Consider the following 19,240-nt stretch of genomic DNA (forward strand, 5'->3'; position numbering starts at 1 on the left):
TTTGACTTTTCTAATTAGCAGCAGGTTGACAGACACACACATCTCAGGCCCTATTTTCGTGCCTAGTGCAATTTTAGCTTACGCAAAGTTCAGTCTAAATTTTCATATGTGGATCATATCCACCAAAACTGCGTTACACCACCACCTGCACCACAACCTAGACCAGGTTTTACCTGGTCTAAACGGTTCAATTCCAGCTCCGGCCTCCCTGTGTGGAGTTTGCATGTTCTCCCCGGGCCTGCGTGGGTTTTCTCCGGGTGCTCCGGTTTCCTCCCACATTCCAAAAACATGCATGGCAGGCTGATTGAACACTCCGAATTGTCCCTAGGTGTGAGTGTGAGCGCGAATGGTTGTTCGTTTCTGTGTGCCCTGCGATTGGCTGGCAACCCGTTCAGGCTGTCCCCTGCCTACTGCCCGAAGACAGCTGGGATAGGCTCCAGCACCCCCCGCGACCCTAGTGAGGATAAAGCGGTTCGGAAAATGAATGAATAAAGTGTAATTTACTTTCTGTCACCAAATTGTCACGTGCACCAGGGGTGTGCAATGGAAATTAGAAGTTCCCAACCATGGTGAACTAAACATACCCGGGCACGAAAATACACAAGTCTTTACACAGAGCATACATCCGCCTGATTACAAAAATAGGGTCCTCCTTTATGTGCAATTCATTAAACTATTTAACTGAAAGCTATTACTTTAAACGTGAACTGTCAAGATTTTAATTTGTAAATAAATCAACGGCCGATAATAATCGGCCGTTGATTGGAAACTGTTCGTAGCCCGAAGGCACGCCCAACACCGCGTGGAGGTCGTTCCCAAGTTGGGCGGCTGCTGCTGCAATAAAACACGTTGCGCAGGACCATGATCCAGAAGACGCAGTCAGTATGATGCTAATTTAAGACACAGCAGAGCCGCGTTTTACGCACAGTGCATCGTATGTTTATTGATATAATTAACTTTCTTAATATTTCCCACAGAATAAAATAAAAAATTACAAAATTTGTACTGCTGGTGTCATGTAAATTAATCTATCTTTGAAATCTTACACACCTATCTTGGTTTTAGCGGGTTTGAAATGTAAAGTTGAAGAATGTCAAACATCTCGGGATTTTCTGTATTTTGTTTAGACACCCTGGCATGCAACATTTCGGGCGACTTTCTGGATGCAAAAAGCAAGGAATAAGAAGAACGGAGACTGATGGAAATTGTCGGCCCCTTTTGGAGGCAAGGAGCATTTACATGCCATCCGTTTGAACGTTTTACAAGTCGTCCGTCCTCCTCTTGTCGTAGTCTCCCGCGGGTGAGCAGTTAAAGCAAACCAAAAAGGACGAAAATGGCGCTTAGTCAAGGAACAAAGAAAAAAGTTTGCTACTATTACGACGGTAAGTTCCATCGTGTCCGAGTGCTTGGAGTCGAGTGCCGAGAGATTCACGCAATGGGCAGTTTATCGCCATCAAATGTTTGTTTAAATTTCCTCATCTGCTAATCGCGCACGCTAACTACATAGCTAGCTTAAAGCTGTAGAGCTGCTTTCATTGTCATACTCAGGCACACGAGACGACGCTTGACCCAGTCGTGTTAATTTAGTGTTCGTAAACGCCATGCCATAAAATGCGTTATTGGTGTATTTTGAGCACATTTTAGCCATTCTGCATGTGCTCATTTGTTGCTTGAGCTAACAATGGCGGTATGAGCGCTTCATTGTCAACATAACGCGTAGCTAGCATCAGCGGAGCTCATTTCGCGGAAAGGGAACACATTTCAATCAAATGTTACTTGCACACAAATGTTATTCTCCGCGTCGGTTCCGAGACCTATATGTTTCTTTCAGTCAAAGCTATTGTTTTCACCTGTTAGCGTGTGCAAAATCAGATCGCCGTGCGTACATTTCGGGGCAGTTTTAAAAAGCTTCACTTGGGGTTATTGTCAGAAAACTACGAGCAATCGTTCTTAAAATTCGCATGCTCATATGTACTTACGCCCACCCCAACCTCTAGAAATATCAAAACAATCGCCACAGTCTTTTGGAATTTATGAGCATTAAGCTTTTTCCTCCTCATACGCGTTCACTGTAGAGAAAAACCTTAACGAGGCTTAATGTTAGAAAACTACTACCAATCGCCACCAAAATTCACGTTGACATCTCTGCCTATGCCCACATCAATGTCAGAAAACCTAATAACAAACGCACTTTATTTGAGATTTTATAGACTGTTTTCCTCTCCATTGGCGCACACTCAAACCTTAATGATCATTAAATCCAAAATATGGAGGTGATTGTTTTCATATTTTCATGGATTGGTGTGGGCATAGAAATGTGCACATGAATTATGGATGCAATGGCTGTAGTTTTCTAACATTAAGCCTCGTCAAGCTTTTTCTCAGTCGTGAATGTATTTGGGTAATGAAAAAGCTTAAAGCCCGTAAATCCCAAATACGTTGGCGATTGGTTTGATATTTTCAGAGGTTGAAGTGGTCTTCGGTAGAGATGTACTGTACATTTAAATTTTGGTGGCGATTGGCTGTGGTTTCAAAAAAATACACTCACTAACCATTTTAGATTGTCCCTGGAGTTCATCCTCGTTCACTAAAGCTTTGCACAGGAATGTCCTGTGATGCAGTTTAGGTGTGCGCTTCCTTTGAATGATTTTCATACAACTTGCTCTCATTTCAGGTGATGTTGGAAATTATTACTATGGACAGGGTCATCCCATGAAGCCCCACCGCATCCGCATGACACACAACTTGCTGCTCAACTATGGCCTCTACAGAAAGATGGAGATATATGTAGGTTTTAGGGCTGAACGATTTGGAAAAATTGTCTAATTGCGATTAGAGCTGTGAACTGACTAAACACTTTGACTTGCAGGCTTTTAAGCGTTTGCTACAACATCACAAAATTCCACCAAATGTGACATAAAAAGTCAGAAATCATCATGAAACAATGTGAACAAATCTGTGGCTTTATATCAAACTTTTCATGTTTGATGAAATCATTGTGAAAAGGTGGATTGCACTTAAGCACTAAACTTATCTACACCCTGTGTATTTGCAGTCTATTAAAAAAAAGTCTACTGACCACCCAAAAGGAAGCTTTTACCCCCCTCCAAATTGCAGCCTTTGCGATTTGACATCATGCTGCATGGTGATGTCATCTTGAATTAGATTAATGGTTCAGCCCTAGTAGGTGTTAAATACAGAACAGTAATTGTGCTGATTAATTTTGGGGGCTTCAGAGTCTTGTTTTATGTTTCTCTAATGTTGCTTGCAGCGTCCACACAAAGCCAGTGGCGAGGAGATGACCAAGTATCACAGTGATGATTACATCAAATTCTTGCGCTCCATCCGTCCAGACAACATGTCAGAGTACAGCAAACAGATGCAGCGGTGTAAGTTGAAGCACTCAGTCTTTGCAGCATTCCTTTAGGCTCACATGCAGAATATTTCTCACTGTTTGCCTTTCTGTTACTCCTCCAGTCAATGTAGGAGAAGATTGTCCAGTATTTGATGGCTTGTTTGAGTTTTGCCAGCTCTCAGGAGGCGGCTCTGTTGGTAAAATTGTGCCCCACTTCTGTCATTACAACTTGTTAACTTTGATTAAATCAGGGTGCTAATTCGTACATCCGCTCTCCGCTTCAGCCGGTGCCGTCAAGTTGAACAAACAGCAGACAGACATAGCGATCAACTGGGCAGGCGGTCTGCATCACGCCAAGAAGTCTGAGGCCTCTGGGTTTTGCTACGTCAATGATATTGTCCTGGCTATACTGGAGTTACTCAAGTAAGCACACAAACTTGGCACCAAGCCATAAGTGATTAAATATTAGCTTTCTAAATCAATAGAAAAAATGAAAATAAGACTGAGATTACGCTACCTTTTTTTGGATAGCCAATTAGATTGTTAATCATACAATGAGGACCACTTGCATTTTGTATTCAATACAATGGTTCAATCTAATGTTCTCTCTTTTAAAAGGTAATAATGTTCAGTGTGAGTGGCGCTGACTTTGCTTTTTAAAAATTAATTTTTTTTTTTTTATTATTGTGGTTTTAGTTTGGCAGTAGTTTCGCACTGTTATTGCCATACGAGAGCTATGTATTTTAGTTAATTCAATTAGTTACATGACTCAGAAATATTAGAAACATCTCTGTGTGATACTGTACATTTCTACACTACTGCAAACTACAGCTATAGTTTTAAGCATAGTGTTAAATGCTTACCTCTCTGACAGTGAATCATACTGTGCAAGTGTTCATCGTGTGTCCGGTGTCCAGCAGATGTCGGGAGTGAACACAGTCCTGTTAAAATGATCTTTTTCTGATCTTAAAAACAGTGTCACAGAATCTGTGGAACAGTAATCTACAACACTGCTTTTGTGCTTTAGGTACCACCAGAGAGTTCTCTACATAGACATCGACATCCATCATGGAGATGGTGTGGAGGAGGCATTCTACACCACAGACCGTGTCATGACTGTGTCATTCCACAAGTATGGAGAGTACTTCCCTGGCACCGGTGACCTGCGAGTATGTATTTGACAAAAGCAACACTCTCTTGTCAAAATAACTAAATATTGAAGTGACGCTCGATTGGTCCTCTGCAGGACATTGGTGCTGGGAAGGGCAAATATTATGCTGTGAATTACCCTCTGAGAGATGGGATTGATGACGAGTCTTATGAAGCCATATTCAAGCCTGTGAGTAGATGAAACAGCCATGTCTGATTGAAAGAAGCATTTTGAAGTGGATGTTCTTGTCTTATGTAGATCATGGCCAAGGTAATGGAGATGTACCAGCCCAGTGCTGTGGTTCTGCAGTGTGGCGCAGATTCTCTGTCAGGCGATAGACTCGGCTGCTTTAACCTCACCATTAAAGGTAGCGAGACATGGCCTACTTGGCTGCAAGCACAAATTTCTCTAACAGCCTTATGATGTTCCCACAGGACATGCCAAGTGTGTGGAGTACATGAAAAGCTTCAACCTGCCTCTCCTCATGTTGGGAGGAGGCGGCTACACCATCCGAAACGTAGCACGCTGTTGGACTTATGAAACCGCTGTCGCTCTCGATACATCAATCCCGAATGGTACGTACTCATTCAGGAGGTGTTGCAATATACCATGCAGTGCAAATCAAACACCGGGCTGTTGATTATCATTTAAGAATGAATTAATTTGAACTTGTATTGCTGTTGATTTAAATACTGCCTCACTTTCTATCCACTGGCGTGCTACTATTAGCATCCGGTAGATGAAAAGTAATGTGTTGTGATTTTTTTTTTCTCCTCCCATCTTCATTTCACATTGCTTTTTTTTCCATTCAAACCCTCCCAGAACTCCCATACAATGACTACTTTGAGTACTTTGGACCAGACTTCAAGCTGCACATCAGCCCCTCCAACATGACTAACCAGAACACCAATGATTACCTGGAGAAGATAAAGTAAGTCCACTAAAGCAGTGCTTCCCAAACAGTGTGCCACAATTGTGCCTAACTAACCAATTTTGCTAAATTGGTCCCCAAATTTATCTCCCCACAAATGTATCCTTTTAAATCTGTATGCTGTGTGCCAGAACTGTTTTGTGACAAGCAAAATAATTAAACGTTCTTCTACTGGATAGCAGACGATACATGTATCCATTTTTTTTTTTCTTTTGGTGACCTTTTGATAGAGGACGTTAGGGGTGAGCTGTGAGATTTGTTTTTGGGTTTTCTCCGGGTACTCCGGTTTCCTCTCACACTCCAAAAACATGCATGAGAGCTTAATGAAACACTTGTCCATTAGTGTGAGCGTGAATGGTTATTTGCCAAATTGTGCAATGCAATTGGTTGGCAACCACTTCAGGGCGTACCCCGCCTACTGCCCGATGATAGCTGGGATCGGCTCCAGCACGCTCGCGACCCTTGTGAGGATAAGCGGATTAGAAAATGGGTGGATGGATGGATGAAGATAACCTTCAGTCTTGCAAGTTCCCTGTTATTTGTTTGAACCTGAAGGCGAGAGGTCAGTGAAATTTATTTGTAAAGCTGTGACATGGGTTGTGTCCTCCAGGCAGCGTTTATTTGAGAACCTACGCATGCTGCCCCACGCTCCAGGGGTACAAATGCAGGCCATCCCTGAAGACGCCGTACAGGAGGATAGTGGAGACGAGGAAGAGGAGGATCCCAACAAACGCATCTCCAGTATGAATCTGTTGGCATTTACTGATCAAAAACATGAGATCAACGGATCAATCAATCAAATCTAACCATGAAAATCCATTCAAGAGCCAGAGCTTTAATGTAGCCCGCCCACCCCCCCCCCCTTTTTTTTTTGTTTTCAGTCCGTGCTCATGACAAGAGGATAGCGTGTGAGGAAGAGTTCTCTGACTCGGAGGATGAAGGTGAAGGAGGTCGCAGAAACACAGCCAACTTCAAGAAGGCCAAGCGAGCCAAGACCGAAGGAGAGAAAGAGAGTGAAGAAAAGGAGAAGAAAGGTGAGGAGGAAACAAAAGGTATTTACTCATTTTTTTGTTTCCATTCTCATCTCGCCCAGCGTACCGGTGCTGTGTATCACTTGACGCTTCCGTTTGTTAGCCATCTGTCCGAATCTTCACTGGGGTGCCTCTTTCTAAAACTGACCGCCACTAAAACGAATGAAATTAAACTTTTTAATGACTCCCTTGGCAGCCATGTTCTTCTGTTTGCTGAGATGTTCACTCTTTTAATGTGTCATTGTCAGACATGCAATATTGTAATTGAACTAGTACTCATGAGCGGTATGTTGTGCATTCAAATTTACCAAGTGAGACAGTGATTTTGCATTGCAGTCATAATGTACAGTGGAACTTCAAGTTTTGAACTTAATTGTTTCCTTGAGCCATTTGTAACTTCAAACATTCATACATAATTCCATTGAAATGAATGGAAATTCGATTAATCCGTCCCAGCCAATAAAATTAAGTGTAGATTTACTTTTAAAAAAATTAACCAGTGTTTGGATAAAAATAAATATAATGAAATATAAATTAGTGAAAACACATTATTAAAAAATAAGTATTTATTGCTCTTTAGCAGTGGATGGGAGTACTTTGCTACTCCATTGAAAAAGACTCTTCTTTCATAACATGGATTAAATCTGATTCAAGTGTTTCTCATGTGTGTTTTTTCTAATTCATTGATTGATTTTTGCCATACCAGCTTGGAGAAATTTGTCTTATTCCGTAAAGTGAGGCGTCACATTGTCATGTAATAGATTAATTCACTACACATTTTCTTTTGATTCTTTTTATATATTTTTGTTTAATCTGCTTCGCTCATGCTATCACTAGCGAGTGTTTTCTCATTTGTCTGTCTAAGAAAAACCAAAACGACCACCACAGATACATAGTCTTGTTACAAAAGGCGAGAAGAATCTTTCTGCTCATGCATGGCAAGCGCTTCCAATTACAGTCCCCCCTAGTAGTTCCCCTTTTCTGAGGAGTCATTCTGACTGTTTTGCGTTTTGTTTACATGTTTGGCAACGGTTCAGCGTGTCTGTCCACACGGGACCAGCTTCCGCATTCATTCAACGCGGCCCTCACTGGCGTCTGTGATTCGTTGAATGTGTCGTATGTAGGAGGAACCTTTGCCTCGCGACAACACGCAGAGTCAGATATTTGATGTGATTAATTTAAGAGAAGCTATATTTCAATTAATAACACACTGTAAATAGTATTATTCTTATTTATTTTATTTTTTATGAATGAAAATGGAATGATTTTCAGATTTCTCCTAGGCGATGTATCATTCAACCACGATTAGATTTGTGATTGGATGATCAAGTATGCCCGCGACCCGACCTCGGATAAGTGGTAGAAAATGGATGGATGATCAAGTATGCAAAGGTGGAACTTCCGCCTACGTATGCAACAACTTTCCGGTTCCGCCTTAAGCAGTGGAGGGATACAACAAGTTTACAACCATGTGTTATGCATGTTACCAATGAATGGTTACGCGGGGCGAGGAAAAAACACAACATAGACTCATCCACTCTTCAATGCCAAGACCGTTCGTACATCGAAAATAGTATGTAAATGGAGGTCATTTCTCCACAAAAGAAATGTGTGTGTGTGTGTGTAGCTTGAATTGTACGTAAAAAGGGATGTTCATAACTTGAGGGTCCTCTGTATTTTATATTTCTTAATTAGTGGGATACACCTGAAGGTACCAGTTTTATATTTGAGCATTTCCAGATGTCTACAGTTTGTATTTGAGATTTTTAAAGTGGATTTGGCATGTTTAAAAAAAAAAAACTGTCATAACCAGTCACCACTGCTGACATGTAAATGGTTGTTGGTTATTAGGGTTGCGATGGTGATTAATTAATTGGTTTTTTTTTATACTCCTGACAGAAGTCAAAGATGAGGAGAAGGCACCAGATGAGGAGAAAATGGACACATCAAAGTGAGAAAACACATGTTGACACATATAGTGTCCAGGAAGTTGTTCTAATCATGTCGCATGCTGCTCCTTTAGGCCAAAAGAGGAGTCGAAGACACCATAAGGTCCCCCCCAGCTAATGATGCCAGCGCTGGGAAGAAAAGATCTTAAAGCAACATTCTCTTTTTATACTTTGTGGTTGGATGGGGGGGGGTGCTCCCATGGAATAGGTTATAAACTGGGACAGGATTGTTTTTTTTCTTGGACACTTTTCCAATATTATTGTGAGCTGAAATCAGAAAATTTGTTTTGTCAATACATCGACACCCAAACCTTTAATGCACCAACACTTGCATTTCCTGCGTCAGGCAACTGTTTAAAATGACTTGGTTTTATATCTCATGAGTTTAACTTATTTAAATCATAGATATTTGGACTCTTTGCCCCTTCCTTTTTTTTTAACATGTCTTTCAGTCCCAATTGTGTCCTGTGCCTTTGAGAGTATAGTTATTGCATGTTTGTATAATAGAACCTTTTCTATCATACTTCTGTCTCAGTAGTCTTCCCTGCTAAAAATTTCAGGAATTATTTGTGTACCTGTGCTTTTTTTTTCATTGCATATTTGAAATTTTCTGAAGTATTATTTAGCTGTGTACTGTAATTTGAAACACTGCAAAGATATCAGAAGTTTGGAAATGGAAAAATGGCAGATTGAGTGGTAATCCAGTGAAATCAATGCCATTATTACTCTAAATGAGAACCTGCTTCAAATTGGCGAATCCTTTCGAATCGTTTAAATGAGATATTTGACTGATTCAAATAAAATTTATAGAGACAATGTAGTATTTTTCTATAACAGGTCAAATGAACAAGAAAGCTGACCACCCATGTTTACCATTTTTAATACACAATTTGGTCATAACACAAAATAACAGTATTTTATCAAGTAAAAAAAGCTTACATACATAGGAAAAATATTAGACAAATGTGTATCACTCCAAATGTTGGTTCATCTTAGGCATCGCTTCATCCCATTTTATTTGAATCGATGTGCTCAGAGCCAGTGGCTCTGCTCTGCTGCCGCACCGCTGCGCAGCAGCTCATCTTGCTCTACAGCCTCAGAATCAAGCTCGGTCGGCTGCTCCCTTGGAGGCGATTGGGGGACTGCGGCGGCCCTCTGCATGCGGACCTGGAACCGCACAACACTTGTAAAGCACTTGGGAGAACACTTGAAGATCATCTTGCAAGACTTGAACATGTCACCTTGGAACCCAGTGCGTGACAGTGAATTTAAGGTGACAAAACCGATGGATGTCTAAACCTAGTGAATGACCAATCTGGCTCGAGTTGGTATAATGGCATTTATGGAATATCACCATTAATATTTAATGGTGTGGATGAATACCATATTCAAATGTGGTCAGTTTGTCCTATAAGTAATGTTAAATGTTGCTGGTTGTATGCCTTGCTAAAGAGCAGTACTCTAGTCTTTCCCTTTGTTGCTTGTCTGAAATTGTACCACACCCCCTCACCAAATAATCCTGAATGCAAATTACTAATTAATGTGGTTTTAATACGTAAGTATGTAACCAGTAGAGCTCAGCCTCTTTTGTTATAAAATGTTTTAATATGAACATCTTGGCCTTAGTATGCTCCATTTGTTTTTGTTTTTTTACTTTGGAAGAAAATTATTTTTCAGACTTTTATTAAAGTCGAGGTAAGAAGAGCTCAATCTCGATGATGTTCTAGGTGTAATCTGGAATGCCTGCATCAATCCCGAAAATTAAGAACAAATTACCCTCTTTGCGATGGTGGGCCTCCGCCTGCACGGACAGAGGTACAGGAATGACGTACAGGCAGCGAAGCAACGGAAGGAGAACACCATTTCCACCACAGACATCAGGATAAGCGGCACCCACAAAATGATTGTGGTGCTCTAATGGAGGAAAAACAAGATTGGGTAGAACTTTTCGGCGGACACTGTCTTTAACTTCTGTGTTTGTCCTCACATAGATGCGGGTGGGGTCAAAGGGGCATTCGTAGGTGACACTGGAAGATCCGACACCGTGTTTGAGGAGAATGCAGTGTGTCAGCAGGCTTCGTCCTTTGTGAACGATGGCGGTGACCACGGACGTTATCAGGCCCAAAGTGGAGGCAACAGCCAAGAGACCTGCTATGAAGCTGAATACCAGTAGGACCCACTTCTGCACAGACACCACAGAATAACTCTCAGGTAGGCTTAAAAATAAGAAAATAAGTTAGGTGATATATTTGAATTCCAAGACGCCGACATTGAGTCGTGGTGGGACCTCCAAAGCAGTAATAGTTAGCTCGACTTTGTGTCACTTTGAAGAGATTTGCCACCGAGGCACTAATTCGTCAAGTTTTACAGTGCATTGTGTCATATACCTTCATGACTGGAATGACTGCATCATCAATGGGTGACTTATTTGAGACTTCTCTTCACTATTTACTATGGATGCAACTTTCAATTGATTGTTAATTCGCAGAAGCCTATTTGGTATAGCAAACAATATTTTCAGAGATTGACCAGCATCCCGGAATTTTTTTGTGTTCGTCTTCGGAGGTCCCACTGAAGTTGTGTGTACTATTTTGAGCGGTCTATTTGTCACCCTCACTGAACAGAGAAGACAAGTTATGATAGAAGCATGCAAAGACTGCAAAAGTAAAGCAAACAGTTCTCACCAAAATCCTGCTTTTCTTGTTTTTGGACAAGACAATTGCAATTATTCCACCAATAATTCCCTGAGGAGCAGAAGACATATATGAGCAACACTTTATTTTGCAAATTCATCAAGTGAAACTGATTTAAAATGAAGCTTTTAAATGTTGTTCAAATGGTTTGCCTTGTGGCTCATCAGTACGACAAAAATGAAGCATATCTACACTCTCCTCCAAAAGTATTGGAATGCCATTTCCTTTAGTTTTGCTGTTCATGAAAAACATTTTGGTTCAACATCAAAATAGGAATTTTACATAGGAGATAAGCTACCAAAACATTTCAGCTTTTATTTCCAGGTACTAACATCTGGATCTGCTACATCTTAAAAGACATCTTTTGAATTCAACGTTTTAGTTTTAAGGCAAGCAAAAGTATTGGAACAGGCCAAATACTTAATAGTTCTTTCAGCGGCAAAAATTGCATCAAGCCTGTGACCCGTTGACATCACCAAATGCTGCATTCTGCTTCTGTGTGCTTTTCCAGCATTTCCGAAAAATCCACCATTTTATCCATCTCAGGCGGCGGCTATTTTGCCGTGAATATTTTTCTCAAAGATGTGTAGTAACAAACCAGATGAGAACCCCAAAGGAGTTCTACGATTTCGTGAGAGCCGAGAGCACTGTTGTTCTGAAGAATTGTCAGATATCATTCGAGTGGGGTGAACGGAATGGACACACACACAGGCACAAAATTTCTTGCTATTTATTGTTTGAATAACCACTGTGACAGGACACACCTAACAAACTAAACACACCTGTCAATCACAAATGCCAATACTTTTGCTTATGTAAAAAAATCCATGCATTGAAACCAAAAGGGCCATATATTTTAGGCTATATATGAGACCCAGAAGTAACTACCTGTAAATAAAAGCTGACATTATGTCATCTCATAATTGTCTTGTAATGCCAAACCCAAATGTTTTATGTCTACAGTGCAAATACTGCAATTGTTCCACCGATGCAACCCTCTTATGCACATCAATGAATTCAAACGATACTCATACATTCATGAATGATTTTTTTTTAAAACGCAAATATAATTCCAAACATAAATTTGGCTGCTATACATTGGTGGGAATTTATTTTACCATTAAGCCTGCCACAATGGCAATGACATTAGTGATGGCGTACACCAAGATGCGGGCCTCGGCGTGCACGCTGATGTGCCTGAGAACCGCACCGTGCACCAGAGCGCCAAGCAGGAAATTGACATGGCCCACCAGCACCAGTGCCAAGCCCATCTTCATCAGGGTTTTGTTGTCTTTGAGGTTAGCACAGCACACCCCTACACAAGAAGAAATATGTTAACTTCCAGCACTTTGCATCCCCCGCAGATGACGATAACGGTAAACTCAACTGTGGTTGAATTTAGAATGTTGGGGCCTTATCAGGCTGTTAGCAAGACGAAAGAACGGGAACCATCTAGGTTCGAGCGTTAACAACCACAGCAACGGTATTCAGAGAAGCAAGACGATCTCTGTTCATTGACGTTATCAGCTCGCTACAATTATCATTTGTAACAGATGCGTTGTGACAGCCTAAAAACCATCTGGTGTTCAAAAATCCTCCATGTGAGAAATTTAAAAAAAAAAACAAGGATGTGTGTAGATGTTTTTTTTATGTTATTGTTAACCAATTTAGTTTTAGCAAAACTATTTTGATAACATAAAAGCTGAGCTGTTCAGTGGCGTTGCTTCACATTGCTCGCTTTACAACCAGACTATCCCCTTCTTATAAGCGCTCTGCAGATTAAGCTTTTTAAATCAGTCGCAAAAAACAATGTTATTTTCTCTTGAGCACCCTACAGGATGGGATCTGTAAAACCCCACTATCTCGACAAAGTTAACAAAAGGTTTGGGTGGGGTGTAACATATATCTTCCCCGAGGGTTGAGTGCTGTTAGTTTCTTGCTAGACCAACTTGGTGTTTTGGGTCATAATATTAGTTTGTTCACTGCCATTCACATGTACACATGAACTGATGATGAAAAGATTTCAGTCTGTTTACTGTGTACAATCACTTTAAATATATACGCCTGCACTCTGTTGAGATCCAATACCAGAGATGAACCCAACATTCCAATTCAAGTTTTGACGTCGTCAAAGAGGGTTAGAAGTGCTTTGAATAACTCACCGATGCTGACCATACTTATCGGCATCACCTCTCAGCACAATGCGGTGCGTTTGACCAATAGCACAACAATAAACATTTTGTGAAATGAATGTGTCTGACAGTGTCAAGCAGTTAAGACTAAGCATGATTATCTTAATAAAGGCTGAATTATATTTTTATGCCCACAATGTACTGTATTTTGTACGAGAGTAATGGTTCACCTGTGCTAATGCAATAGTCATAAATAATTACTACCGCCCAAAAAAATGTTGCTGAAAAACTCTTCGAAACCATCGATATAAAACAACCGATTGAAATGACTAAGGATGGCGGTACGTGAGGTTGCCCCTTGTGCTCGTAACTTCGAGACATCATCAATTGCCTTGTCTTAGCCGACTTTGAGCAAGAAGCAGATCACAGGGCACGTATAGACAAACAACCCTTCACACACTCACGCCAATCTTCAATGAACCAAATAAACTTGTTTTTGGAATGTGGGAGGAAACCGGAGGAACTGGAGAAATCCTACAAACTCCATACAGGAGCGCCAAAGCTGACATTCAAACTCAGAACCTCGACAGCTCGGCTGCATTGCTAACCGCTCCCCACTATTTTAGATGAAGTGTACAATGAGCAGAAGTCAGTATAAACAAAGATCTGAGACAAAAAACTGCACTTCTAAAGAATTATGTACAGTATTTTGTATTTGTATGAAGTTTATATTTGACCGTCTGTAATTGTTGCTTATATGGGGGTCGTTTTCACATTTGAGGCCTTGCAATTCCCCAAAATATTAAAATCTGGCATTTTGATAATACACCACAAAAGTAAGTGAGGTAGCTGCTTGGTATACAACAATTACAACTGTTTAACTGGACCTAAACGCGCCTTCTCAACGACGAAAGAAAAGAACCACACCTTAACAGAATGCCCCTGTCATCTCAAACTAAAACACGCAGGAAAAAGTCCAAGTAAACATACCACAGTTCACCATGATTGACGTCCTCTTCTCTTATACTATATAAGAATGAACACACGGTGTGCCGCTCTCATTTCTGACAGCGTTTATTGAAAAACTCGCATTATGGTTTACGGGATTGTCTTGCTCAACTGTCGCTCGCCTGCGATTCCTTCAACTTCCTCACCTGAATTTAAGCCACGCCTCTCTGCACCACATTACTTCTCTTTTAAACATCATTGTTATTGTTGCGACATCACGTTTGGCGAAAAATATGTGGTATTTACTATGCAGATAAGATATTTTGAAAGGGCGTGTACTGTATTTTATTGGGCTCGTGCATCTTAACCTTAGCCACAGGAGCGTGCTTTGAAAACTAGCACGCGCGTTCTGGATAACGCAAAATAGTAGAGCCAATATTTTTTTTCTCCACAAAACGTAGTGCATCGTCGCGTAATCAGCCTACGACGTACAGCATGCACGCACTGGCCACTAATGTATCATTAGCACTGACGTTATGTTTTTTATAATGCATCATTGGCACTGACGTCTTGTTTTTTTTAACATCAACAATGTTATTATTACCGCGTTGACTTACAAGAAGCGGCAACATATTAGAAATATTTTTAGCGTAACACCGCTACACAAACTAGCGCAGCAGTAATCAACCTTGATGTTGATTACTATTGCGGTCGTTCAACAATTCTTAATTTGATGCCTCGGTGACTGTCAAACTGAGCGTCATGAGCTTAAAGCTCAGTATATTGTGCAGATGTACCAAACGTGACCATTGAGTGCTTGTCACTGTTTTCGGAATGATATTTAGTCCGTTGTTAAATTATTAAGTGGGTGAGAACATTTAATACAGCGTACAGAAAAATGCAATCAAAGTTCAAATGACCACTCAAAACATTCATAGTTCATCAAGCAAATTGATTTTTATAGTTACAACAATCAGATTGTGTTCATTAAATAAATGTGTTGTGCCGGTGCACCTAATACTGTGGTCAATGAATGTTTTTCAGTTTTAGGAACGATATCCTCTGTTGATAATTGATGAACTGCTGACTTACACTCCTCAACTGCAAACTTAAATCAGATGGTTTTGTATGTCCCCAAATGTATTTTTAACAAAAGGTATTTACTTTTTTCCAAGCAAATCGGGGTTTTCGGATATTTTCATTTATTTAGTTTGACCTAGTTTGCGCAATAACATATTTTACCAATCATTATCATTTGTGACGTTTCAGAAAAAAAACACCTGGTCCCGAACCTAACCTACCCCTTAATTCTCGAATGCAGTATTACAAAATGTAATACTATATAACGTATTTACATCATACATATATTTTTTAAAATTATTATCATTATGGGCACCTTTTGTGCTACAGAAAAAAACGAGAGCAAAAAAAAAAATCAAAACTTGCATCTGATTTAAAAGTGTAGGTATTATAGTCAAAGTGCATACTCCCATATCTACATTTCATACAACTGATCTAATTCTTTATTGTGATGAAAAAAAGGTGTCACTGATTCAATACATTAGTGCGTCATATGTGATGTCTGGTTGATGTTGTTATAAAAACGGACGTTGTCTTACGTACGATGACTAATTGAATGCTGTAATGATTAATGTTGTCATGTGTGAGCCTCTGTATTTATTACTTGCGAGAAAAACATGGTGGAAATGCACAGCTTTAATTCGCCAAAGTGCCTTCTTACAATAGGTCGACGTGCAAGCGTCACCTGCGTTCACGCTCATACGTGCCCGCGTGAGGTGACCGTGCACCTCTGTGACAGAGTCAAGTGGGTCCGTGTGTGGCGTCGGCTCTGCTCGGGGTATAGGGCACTTCTGCCATAGTCGGGAAAAAAGAAACAGATACCTCAACATTAGAAGATTTGACCCTCAACGTTCCAAAGTGTCCAACGTTGTATATATTGTTTTTGTTTCAACAATGAGGGAAATCGTTCACATCCAGGCGGGCCAATGTGGTAACCAGATTGGTGCCAAGGTAATTATTCAAAATTATAACTATCATAATGCACCTAAATATTTTTTAACGGTTTATGGATAAAAAAAGTTTTTTATTAAAATAAAAATCTAATTACTAACTTTCTTTTGCATATTGAATTTGTTAACCTTATGTAAAGCAACAAATGATATATTCATCAAGAGTGGGTGGAAGCTTTTTTTTCCCCATCATTTTCACTCAATCCATTTTCTTTCACACAATTTGGGGACTTTATTTGGCTCACTTTGGCTAAGTAGCAGCGTACATCCTGGACGGGTTACCAGCCAAATCAAGGCACAAAGAATATTTACCCACATATTTTCACTTATTGGCAATTTTCGAGTTTTCAATTAACTGAACATTCATGATTTTGGAATGCAGAAGCATAAATCTAGTCTAAGAGTCAAACCCTGAACCTCAGAACTGTTAGACAGGCCTGCTTTTTTTTTTTCTTTTATTACCGGTAGGCTAACCACTTGGCCTCTGTGCTCCCCCATGTTCACGCCACGTAGGTTTAATTCCTAGATGTCCATATATAAAAGTTAAATATTGGCATGCAATCTGTTTACTCGTATGCTAATGTGTGACATTTCTGTCTGCAAAATCCTCATATTTTAATTTCTACCTGTTGATTCTCGAGCTATTAAGAATGGTGCCATGTTTAGAGCAAGAAAGTTGTTCACATAGCAAGGAGGTTCTGGGTCCAATGGTATCAATGACAAATTGTTCATCTGCTTTTATTAATGGAGTAATCTTGTGATCCAACTTTGTTTTTGCAGTTCTGGGAAGTGATCAGTGACGAGCATGGCGTTGACCCGACAGGGACGTACCATGGAGACAGTGACCTGCAGCTGGACAGGATAAATGTTTATTATAATGAGGCAACAGGTTCTGACATGATTGTTTAATACGTTTGGACAAATTTCCAACTGGGTCGCCAATATACCATTGTTATTCTTCTCCACGTAGGAGGTAAATATGTGCCACGTGCTGTTCTTGTGGACTTGGAACCTGGTACAATGGACTCTGTGAGATCCGGACCCTTTGGACAGATATTCAGACCTGACAATTTTGTGTTTGGTGAGTGATTTAAAATGAGCCTATCACTAGACAAATGGTTATGGTCACACATCAGATCTTGATGTTTAAAAATGTCAGCGTATCATGTTATTTGAATCATGTACAATATTCGATTTACCACTGCATGCAAGAGTGGCCCCAGTTAGATTTGACAAAAGAATTGTGTTCCATTCATGCGATGTAAATTAGTCCTGCTTAATCTGAATATGTTAATGATTGTAGTTATTGAAGGTGTACATTGAAAAAGGTTTTCTTGAATTTAGTTTTATTTTGTCAAGTGGTTGCATGAATTAAAATCATCTGGATCCAATGAAATATAATTGAGTGAATTCAACACACCCATTTTTTTTCAGTGTAGTGGGTCATTCACCTGACTACAAGGCAGGCAGCATGATTAGTTTCCCTCTCAGTGACGATGTGAGTGAGTGAATGTAGTCAACCGTGCGCCCAAAGTCAACTGGGCCAGGCTGCTGCTCCCTGCAACACTGAACAGGATAAGCAGTAACTATAGAAAATGGATGATTAGGACTGTTAAATTGACAAAGGTCATTCTTTCCTCCAAAGGTCAGAGCGGTGCTGGTAACAACTGGGCCAAAGGTCACTACACTGAGGGAGCCGAGGTGGTCGACTCGGTTCTGGATGTGGTACGCAAAGAATCGGAGAACTGTGACTGCCTGCAAGGGTACCAGCTGACACATGCTCTCGGGGGTGGAACTGGATCGGGCATGGGAACCCTGCTCATCAGCAAAATTCGTGAAGAATACCCTGATAGGATCATGAATACGTTTAGTGTGGTGCCTTCCCCCAAGGTTAGCCGTCCTTGTAATATAAAGTTTGTTTTGGCTAACGATGCTAAACACGTACACTTTTTTTCTATCAGGTGTCTGACACTGTGGTCGAACCATACAACGCCACTCTCTCCATCCACCAGCTTGTTGAGAACACAGATGAAACCTACTGCATTGACAACGAAGCTCTCTACGACATCTGCTTCCGCACACTGAAACTGACCACGCCCACTTACGGAGACCTTAACCACCTAGTGTCCTCCACCATGAGCGGAGTCACGACCTGTCTGCGCTTCCCAGGCCAGCTCAACGCTGACCTCCGTAAACTGGCTGTCAACATGGTACCGTTCCCTCGATTGCATTTCTTCATGCCAGGCTTTGCTCCGCTAACCAGCAGGGGGAGCCAACAGTACCGAGCACTCACGGTACCCGAGCTCACCCAGCAAGCGTTCGATGCCAAGAATATGATGGCGGCGTGCGACCCGCGTCAAGGCCGCTACCTAACAGTTGCCACTGTGTTCCGTGGGCGAATGTCTATGAAGGAAGTGGATGAGCAGATGCTCAACGTCCAGAACAAGAACAGCAGTTACTTCGTCGAATGGATCCCCAACAACGTCAAAACCGCCGTCTGTGACATTCCTCCCCGCGGCCTCAAGATGGCCGTCACCTTCATAGGCAACACCACAGCCATCCAGGAGATGTTCAAGCGTATCTCTGAACAGTTCACAGCCATGCTGCGCCGTAAGGCCTTTCTGCACTGGTACACGGGTGAGGGTATGGATGAGATGGAGTTCACTGAAGCTGAGAGCAACATGAATGATTTGGTGTCCGAGTACCAGCAGTACCAGGACGCTACTGCTGAGGATGAAGGGGAAGGTGAGGAGGAGGCTGACGACGACTAAAGCTTGAAGATAACAATGTCAGTGCATTCATTGGCATATGAAGAAACCAGCATTGGCTGGTCTCCGGTATGACTGGGGATATTTTGTAGATCTTTGAATAAAAAAAGTTCAGCCTTGTCATATTAAATGATGTTGCTCAACAGTCTTCATGTTCAGTCTTATGCATAAACCACCAATGTTTTTAGTTTATATGTCGGGCAGCCTGGTGGTCGACTGCTTAGCGCGCCGGCTTCCCAGTGCAGAGGTGCAG

General features: G+C 41.0%; 3 protein-coding genes across 4 annotated transcripts; 2 read left to right on the forward strand and 1 right to left on the reverse strand.

Moving 5' to 3' along the window:
• Nucleotides 1-1,215: 1,215 nt before the first annotated feature.
• LOC147196079 (putative histone deacetylase 1-B) lies at nt 1,216-9,232 on the forward strand. 2 transcript variants are annotated; one of them, XM_086127249.1, is made up of 14 exons: nt 1,216-1,382; nt 2,675-2,787; nt 3,272-3,389; nt 3,478-3,552; nt 3,640-3,778; nt 4,383-4,524; nt 4,602-4,694; nt 4,764-4,872; nt 4,940-5,080; nt 5,328-5,436; nt 6,047-6,177; nt 6,318-6,488; nt 8,367-8,418; nt 8,491-9,232. In XM_086127249.1, the coding sequence occupies exons 1-14, from the start codon at nt 1,334-1,336 to the stop codon at nt 8,516-8,518; spliced, it is 1,470 nt and encodes a 489-aa protein (XP_085983375.1). In that variant the 5' UTR covers nt 1,216-1,333; the 3' UTR covers nt 8,519-9,232. The 2 variants fall into 2 exon arrangements, with proteins under 2 accessions (XP_085983375.1, XP_085983376.1); XM_086127250.1 differs by having other exon boundaries at nt 6,318-6,470.
• A 48-nt stretch (nt 9,233-9,280) lies between these two features.
• tmem54a (transmembrane protein 54a) lies at nt 9,281-14,387 on the reverse strand. The gene is made up of 6 exons (XM_086127251.1): nt 14,232-14,387; nt 12,228-12,424; nt 11,101-11,160; nt 10,404-10,598; nt 10,193-10,330; nt 9,281-9,583 (listed from the first exon to the last, which is right to left on the reverse strand). Exons 1-6 carry the CDS (start codon nt 14,242-14,244, stop codon nt 9,449-9,451), a joined length of 738 nt encoding a protein of 245 aa, XP_085983377.1. The 5' UTR covers nt 14,245-14,387; the 3' UTR covers nt 9,281-9,448.
• Nucleotides 14,388-16,118: 1,731 nt separating this feature from the next.
• On the forward strand, nt 16,119-18,990 carry LOC147196081 (tubulin beta-4B chain-like). Its single transcript, XM_086127088.1, has 5 exons — nt 16,119-16,220; nt 17,000-17,108; nt 17,190-17,300; nt 17,865-18,109; nt 18,181-18,990. The coding sequence occupies exons 1-5, from the start codon at nt 16,164-16,166 to the stop codon at nt 18,988-18,990; spliced, it is 1,332 nt and encodes a 443-aa protein (XP_085983214.1). The 5' UTR covers nt 16,119-16,163.
• Nucleotides 18,991-19,240: the final 250 nt, after the last annotated feature.

Source organism: Hippocampus guttulatus, chromosome 13 (assembly GCF_054856545.1).
Source record: "Hippocampus guttulatus isolate MCC_2025c chromosome 13, RoL_Hgut_1.0, whole genome shotgun sequence".
In the NCBI taxonomy this organism is placed as follows: Eukaryota; Metazoa; Chordata; class Actinopteri; order Syngnathiformes; family Syngnathidae; genus Hippocampus; species Hippocampus guttulatus.